A 7801-nucleotide genomic window follows, 5' to 3' on the forward strand; every position below is an offset into this window, starting at 1 on the left:
CCCTCAGCCTGGTCGGGTGGCCCCCCGACCCCCGTTCTCCCCCAGCCTGGTCGGAGGGCCTCCCCCGGCGCCTCCAGCCTGGTCTGACATTCTTCCTTCCCGTTTCCACTCTCCGCACAATGAGACAGCAGTAGCTACATTCGAGTTGTTTTACTTGGTTCGAAAGCGCTCGCCCTCTGGAAATACTTCTGGTTGTTCCCGGGTGGCTGGATGTCAGGCGTGGGCCTAAAGGCGGAGGCCCAGGGGCCGCGGGACGGCAGCCGACTTGGAGGCAGCGAAGGCAGGTGGAGCTAGCGGGGCGCTTGGCCGGTGCGAACGCGCAGGCGTGGATGGAGGGCGGGGCGGGGAGGAATGGGGCAGGTGAGTGGGGTGCACGGTCTCGGGCGAGAGCCGGGAACGGAGGCGGAGAACGTTCATAATTTAATTCACCTGCTGCCCCCTCTCGCCCCGATGGGGGCCGGGAGCTCCAGGAGGGCCCTTTCGAGGTCTGGCCTTGCCTCCTCTAATGATCGCTCACCCTCGGTGGAGCGAGGGCCAGGGCCGCGGTGCACCCCGGTGGAGGGTGGGGAGCGGAGGCCGAGGGCCGCCAGCCCCGCCGCTCCAGCCCACAGCACTGGCTCCGGGTGACTCCCCCCCGCCCCGCCCTGGCCAGCTACCTGCTCCAGAGCCGCATCCCCCTCTCAACTGGAAAGGCCCCTCCCGGACGGCCTCTGCCGCCCCACCTGCTTATCCATCCTCCTCGCCTGCTTCCTACCCCCTGCGAGGTGAGGGCCGGCGCTGCCGTTTGACCGTTGCTCTGCCCTGGAGCCTGTCCAGAGTCATCCTGTCGGGCGTGGGCACGCAGCCCGGCTGACGCCCAGCCAGGTCTCGGCTCTGGGCCGGCGCCCAGCCAGCGCCCTCAGCCACACCCTGTGCTTCCCTGACCCAGGCCACCTTCCCTCTAGCTGAGTGCCTCGCGCCTTAGGTGAAAACCGCCGAGCACCCCTCCACTCTGCTTAACCCGCGCCCTCCTGCAGGGCCTGCAGAAGGGCACTGCGTAGGGCAGGACGTGGTCAAGACACAGACACAGAGGCCAACAAGAGTGTCCTCCAGAGATGAACTCCTCTGAGCAGGACGCACCCCAGACCACAGGAAGCGGGTGGGGGGCGTGTTTAAAGGGATGGGACTAGGATGTGATGGATCTGGGCTCCTGAATCACGGTGAACCAAGGTTGGGGAGGTTTCTGGGCGGCCCTGGACAAGGAACGGAAAGCGAATCTGTGCGGTGGGGTCTGCAGTAGTGACCCCTCCACGTGAAGGCAGGCCCGGGCGGTCCTCAGGCCCACCCCACCTCCCAGCGGGGAGCACCAAGCGGCTGAGGACCGGCCTCTGCGGAGGCGCGAGGGCGATTTTCGGGAGAAGCAAGGCGGGACCGGTTGAGGGGTTGTGGATGGGGCGGAGGGAAAGGCGGAGCTTGTGGGGACCGCAATGGGGCGGTACCTGGGGCAGAACTTGCTGTGAATAGGGACCGGAGATTGGAGGCGGGGCTTAAGAGAACTGGGGGCAACCCTGGGTGAGCGGGGCGGGGCCTGAATGGACAGGGCAGAGCGGGCTGGGAGGGGTCCTGGGCGGGGCACGGGGGCGGCCCTGAGTAGACTGGGCGGGGCCTGAGTGGGCTGGCGCGGTTTGAGGGTGGGCCCTAGGTGGACTGGGCGGGGCACGGGCGTGACCCGCGGCTTACATGATGTCGTCCAGCAGATTGGCACTGGCCACCCAGTCGAGCGCGCGCGGCTCGGAGGCTGCCATGATCATGCACATGAAGGGGCGGCCGGTGCGCCGGTCGGTGGGGTAGATAGTGGTGGGCGTGAAACGCCGGTTGGCCTCGACGAACTCGCAGAGCTGCTCATAGACGCGCGGGAACTCGTGGCGCAGGAAGACGCCGCGCAGCCGCAGCTCACGCTGAATGTGGATGAAGGCCACCTCGCGCGCGCGCCGTCCCGCCTCGCCATCCTGGTCCAGGCCCGCGGTGCCTGGCGGCGGCGTCAGAATTAACGTCTCCATGTCGGGCTCGCGGCCCCGCGCCGGGGGCGGTCGCGCGGGACTACCGGCCGCTAGTGCCACCTTGGCGAACTTGCGCACCGTGGGCCCGGCGCTGCGCGGCGCGGGCCGGGTGGGGGCGCCGGGGGGCGCGGCGCTGGGGCCTACGGCCACCGATACGCTCAGCAAGAAGCACTCGTTCGGCTCATAGAGGCGCCCCGCAGCCGCCAGCTCGCGAGCGTAGCTGCCCAGGGGTGCCGCGTGAGTGGCCAGCTCTCGCAGCGACAGGTAGGTGGGCGACAGCAGCAGCCCCTCAAGGCCGAAGCGCAGGAAGTTGTCTGCGGAGCCGGGGCTTGGGAAGCCCAGGAAGAGCACGCCGCGGCCGCGTGACAGGAACCCGACGCGCGCGATGCGCGAGAAGGCGCGGTGCACCGGGTCGCTATCACGGCAGAACTGCAGCACGTGGCGGCACACGCTGCCCACGCGGCCGTACACGCAGCGCGCCTTGTGTGCGTCCCAGTCCTCTCGGCGGCACAGGCGCGAGCAGTAGTAGGTGTAGCAGCTGTGGCAAGACTTAAAGTAGAGGCAGGCGTTGAACATGGTCTCCGTGCGCCGGCAGCGCGCGTTGGAGCAAGTCATCAGGTCGTCCTCGTCGGCGCTGGGCTCCGGGGACGCGTCGGCCGCCTGCCCGGGGATCGCAGGCTCTTCTGCACTGCCGGCGGACGCGGGCGGCGAGCGCGGCGCTAACGCGGGCGCCCCAGGGCCTGCGGGCCTTGAGTCCAGCATGCGGCGCAGCTGGCGGCCCAGGCCCTCGGCCGCGGGCTCGGGAACTTGGCCGGCCGGGGGCCGGGAGTCGATGACCAGGTCTGTGATGAGCTCGTCCAGCTGCTCAAGGCTGCGCTGGCGGCCAGCGACGGGGCCGTCGGGGACGGCTGGGGGAGGCGGCCTCGGGCGGCCCCCGGGCAGCTCCCAGGCCCTAGAGGTCGGGCGCTCGGCCGCGCGCAGGTCGTTGTCGGTAATGGTGATCTCGGGCGTGACGTACCAGTTGCGGCCGGGGCCCTCGCCTGCGCGGCCCTTCTCGGAAAGCGACGTCTCAGACAGCGACAGCGCCGCGTAGCGCCTGGGCGAGGTGGACAGGTTTACAACGACAGGAGGGCGCCTTCCTTCGGGGGATGCACCCCGAGGCTCTCTACCCAGCAGGTTCTCGTAGCTGCGGCCGCGGCCCAGGGGGTCCTCCCGGCGCGGCCCGGGCGCCAGGATGTTGTCCCAGGAGCGTGAGTAATGGCGGCTGTCGGTGGCCAGTCGGGGCGGGCTGGTGGCGGTGCCGCCGTGCCACGAAGCAAGCAACTGGCGGGGGTCTGGCGGAGGCGCCACCTGCAGGGTGCGGTAAGGCCGCGGGGCCCAGTCTCCCCAGGCCGGGCTGCCGCGTGGGTGTGGGTAAGTCCGCGCCAGGGCGTCGCGATCATGGTACCGGCCGAAATCCTCTGTGTAAAAGGAGTGGGCAGCGGGGTGGGCCCGGGGCCCCTCGGGGGCATAGCGGGGGCCGCAGGGCGGCCCGTAGGCTCGGGGGGCCTCCCCGTAGTAGAAACGGGAGGGCGGCTCCTGGACCGGGAAGGTGCGCACTTCCCCAGCATAGAAGCCCCCCGCGCGCCTTGGGCTGGGCCCCGGGAGCCCCTCAGACAGGAAGGGCCTGGCGTAGTAGCTGTCGAAGGGAGGCCTAGGGCTGGTTGTAAAACCGCCGGGGTGGCCCTCGGGCTCTTCGGTGTAGAAGAATTGCGTGGGGCCTGGTGGAGTGGTGAAAGGCAGGCTTCGGCGCTCCGTGTAGTCCCGGGGCCCTGTGAGGGGCCCGTCGCAGTACAGCACCCGGGGATCCACGCAGTAGGAGTCACTGGGGGTGGGGGTGCGCGACAGTGCCACGCGGCGAGGCCCGGGCACCGTGAGGCCGTGGAGTTGCGGGGCCGCGCGGGCCCAGGACGCAGTCTCGGCGGGCCCGCAGGGCCTTGAGCCCCTGGCGGCGTGCTGCAGCACCGCGTCGTCAGGCTTGATGTCCAGGCGGCAGCGGACGTGGGGAGCGGGCCCAGCAGGCGTCTCAGGCGGCGCACAGCGGCCGGAGGCGGCGCACAGCGGCGCGATGCGTCCGGGGCCGCTCCGCTGCGGCTGCAGTTTGATGGGGTGTAGCTCATTGGCGAGCGCGCGCAGCGCGGGGTATGTGGGCTCTCTGCGCGGTGATGCCTCTGCCCGCGCTGCCCGCTGGGCCTCCCTGCCTCGGCGCGGCAGCACCGGCGACGAGGCGGGCGCGGGCACCAGACCCGGGGGCGCGCGGGGGGCGCTCTTGGAGCGGGCGCGGCGCCGGGGCTCGCCGTCGCGGGGCCGGGCGCGCGGCACGGCAGGTTCCGGGGGCGGCAGCTGCGGGTGCGCCTCCATGGCTGCCCCGTCCAGCGCCTCCAGGAAATCGAAGCTGCGGCAGTGGCGCTTATTGAAAGGCGTGGGGGCAGCAGGCCGGGCCACGGAGCGCTCACATGGTGGGCGCCTCGACTCGGGCCCCGGGGCCGCCACCTTGATATCCTGGTACACGGTTGACACCAGCAGGTCCGGCGGGTCTGTGCGGGTCATCTTAAAAGTAGTCCCCAGGCTGGCGGCTGCAGCTCACTCGGCTTTGGGGGGCTTTTGCCCTGGGGGGAGATGGGAGTCAGGGCGGCCCCCCTGCACCCAGGCCCTGTTCCCCCCAACCCCTCCCCCCGCGCTGGCCCGGCTTACCTGGTGTGCAGCGGGCGGAGCAGCCCTGGCTGCGGGCCTGGGCTGAGGCCATAGGCACTTGTTCCATGCCGGCGTCAGAGCACCTGTAAGAAGAACCCAGCTGTCCGGGAACCCAGGCCCGTCTCCCCGACCCAGACCATTATTTCTGGGCTACTTTCTGCTGTGATGGGGTGGGTCAGCCAGAAAGGCGGTGCCATTGCTGTGGTTCCTGAGCTCCTGCATTCAGGCCAGTGTTCTTGGGCCTCCCCCGACTCCATTGTTGACTCCTGGGACAGGCCAGCCTTGGGGTAGGAAGAGTGGGGGTGTGGTCACAAGGCTCATCCACCTCCCCGCCCACAGTTGGAATGACCTTGTGTTTTACAGATTTCTTTATAAAAGTTGGTTCCACAAACAGGTCTGTGGCTGAAACACCCACCCTGCCCAGTGCCGTCTGATGGTGCAAAATGAGGGTGAGTCCTGGACCCGAGCCCTAACTAGCTGGGCAGAGTCACTGAGCCCCCGCCCCGCTTGCTGACCAGGCTGCGCATGAGACCCCTTCCCCCAGCAATGCAAGGGCCAGTGCACCGGGGACAGCCTGCTGCTCCAAGCTCTCGTCCAGAACAGTGGCCTTGTTAGATCCAGTGTGGCCCCTAGGGCAATGGACTCCGTGGCCCATGTCAGAACAGTGGCCCCAAAGGACGCTTCTGGGCCCTGATGTTCCCTTTCCTTAACAGAAACCTCCTCTGCCCCCCGCTCCCACCCCCCACCTTGGGGTGGTTGAAATCCACCAAACTCATTGGGATCCTCTCGTGACTGAGGCCCAGAGGGCCGCCTCCTCTCCCCCTTTGCAGTGTGTGTACCTCTGCCGGGAAACCTGGCCTCGTCTGCTGGACCATGTGGGGACCTGTGAGCCACGAGCTCATGGCTGCCCCTCTTCCCCTAAGCAGCACCCCAGAGCTGGAGGCCAGTGGGGAGGCAGGGCAGTGGGCGGGTAAGTCCTCCCTATCAGGCGGAGCTCCAGATGGCTGCATGGAAACCTGAGGTTCTTCGGCCCCCATGCCTCGGGTTGGGCTGGGGTGTATCCCTCCACACCAGGCTCACATTCAGACTTGGGTCACAGCTCCTGTGGTGCCAGGGCCTGGACGGGCTGGGGATGGGCTCTGGTGGTGCTGATAGGCCCCCACCTCCTCACCCAGTCTGAGGGAGTGTTCTCCAGGGTGAGCTGGGGAAAGTGGGGGGCTGGGCCCCAGTGAGCAGGACCTATGGTCAGGTCACCTGGGACCTCTGTGTCCCAGTGTGCAAGGGGCTTCCTGCTAGCAGAGCTGCTCTTCTGGGTCAGGTCGCAGCCTCGATTCCACCCCAACTCTCTCTCTGGTTTGCAAGACCATCCCCCTCCCACCTCCTTCCATCAGCTCAAAGCCAGGCCGGAACTGGGGGCTGGATGACAGGGCATGAGGCTCCGCCCCAGGGAGGTGACAGCCTGGCCTTGTCGCCGCAGCGGTGAGCTGGACCAGGTGCTGCCCCTCCCCGTGGGAATGTGGGGTGGTCGTCCCCACTGGGGTCCTAGGCCTAATGAGCCCTGCAGGCGGCCCTCACCTCTGCGGAGCCCTACCCCCGGAATGATCGCCTTGAATGTGGACCAGCTTGTGTCGCCCGGGGGCTGGATCCCCATCCCCATCCTTACAGCGCCCCAGCCACGACAGGGAGTGCGGGACAGCGGTCTCGGACCCCTTACCTGGGTGCTGCTCCCCGGCTGCGCGCGCCCGGTGGGCTGCGCAGGCCCGTGCCCGATCTGCCGTCCCCGCATCGCCGCGTCCCCGGCACCGGCAGAAGCTTCGAGGCAGTGGCGCTGAGGCTGCCCGGCTGCTCAGTGCTGCCCCCGACGGCGGTCGGTGGGGCTACACTTAAAGGGACCGCACTGTGGTCCTGGAACACGCGCGGCCCGCTGTTTCCACGTTGGGGATATGCTGGGTACTGGGTGATGGGCTCTCTGGCATCCCCAGAGGGCAGGCCTGAACTCCAACTAGGAGACCCGTGCCCAGGGAGCAACCTGCTGGTCGTGCCAGCCCCCACTCCTGGACACCTGCCTGAGGTCAGCTGGCCGCCTAGCAGGGTTTTGGAGCAGGGCCCTGGAGGAGCCCCAAGCTGTGGTGAGGGCTGCAGACAGCTCTGGAATTCACGCCCGGGCAGGACCAGATGGGCTGTGCTCCCTGCCCCACTGGCCTCTGCGCTACAGTGCTGGAGGTGCCAAGCTCTCCACGGGTGGCCGAGTTCAGAGGGGTTTATCTGCGTGGCCTCTCCCAAGTGAAGGCACCCCTGCACCACGTCCACTGCCAGCCTGCACTAGGCCCGCTCCAACAGCACGGGGACATCTCCCCTCCAGCCCGGCCAACCTCCTAAACCTGGTGCTGAGGCAGGGTCACGGTGCTCTTCACTCCAAAGCATGGGACCTGCGCCCCCTTAGGTGTCTTGCTAGACACCAAACTCTGGACAAACTCCCTTTGTGTCAGCCTGGTCCCCCCATCAGTGGGCTCCACAAGCGTTGCAGACTACAAGGAGCACCTAGTGTCAGCTCGGTGTCTGCCCCCAGCCCCTGCCAAGGTGACTACTGCCTCTAGGCAGTGTACAGCTGTCTGAGCACAGAAATTGGGGAAGGGTAGGGCTGGCCACCACCTCCACTCTGCCCATGCACAGCCTGCCTGCCCCAGAGCGGCAGTTAGTAGGGCAACTGTGGGATGGTGGGTGGGGTGGGGCCTGAGAAGAGATACAGGACTGCAGGCAAGTGTCCTGAGAGCAGGGAGCTAGCTGGGAAAGGATGGGGCCTGCCAGCAGCCAGCAGAACACAGATGGGCACCTGCCCTCAGCAGGCCAGGGCCCCCACGTGTTTCTCGGGGCAGCTGTACGGGCGGGCCTGCTGGGAAGTGCGCTGTGCACCCCAGGGCTAAGTGTTGCAAGGCCTCCTACCCTGGGGGGAAGCCATCCCTCTCAGAAAAGGGTTCTTTGGCCATGAGACAGAGAACTCGCCTTCCAACCAACCACAGCAAAGGGGG

At 68.1% G+C, this 7801-nt stretch overlaps 1 protein-coding gene across 3 annotated transcripts; it reads right to left on the reverse strand.

Moving 5' to 3' along the window:
- Positions 1-135: 135 nt before the first annotated feature.
- On the reverse strand, positions 136-7718 carry AJM1 (apical junction component 1 homolog). 3 transcript variants are annotated; one of them, XM_073221346.1, is made up of 4 exons: positions 6487-7718; positions 4773-4855; positions 1720-4687; positions 136-1232 (listed from the first exon to the last, which is right to left on the reverse strand). In XM_073221346.1, the coding sequence occupies exons 3-4, from the start codon at positions 4626-4628 to the stop codon at positions 1166-1168; spliced, it is 2976 nt and encodes a 991-aa protein (XP_073077447.1). In that variant the 5' UTR covers positions 4629-4687; positions 4773-4855; positions 6487-7718; the 3' UTR covers positions 136-1165. The 3 variants fall into 3 exon arrangements, with proteins under 3 accessions (XP_073077447.1, XP_073077441.1, XP_036863514.2); XM_073221340.1 differs by having other exon boundaries at positions 4773-5053; XM_037007619.2 differs by having other exon boundaries at positions 136-4687; positions 4773-5053.
- Positions 7719-7801: the final 83 nt, after the last annotated feature.

The sequence above is a fragment of the Manis javanica genome, chromosome 2, assembly GCF_040802235.1.
Source record: "Manis javanica isolate MJ-LG chromosome 2, MJ_LKY, whole genome shotgun sequence".
NCBI lineage: Eukaryota > Metazoa > Chordata > Mammalia > Pholidota > Manidae > Manis > Manis javanica.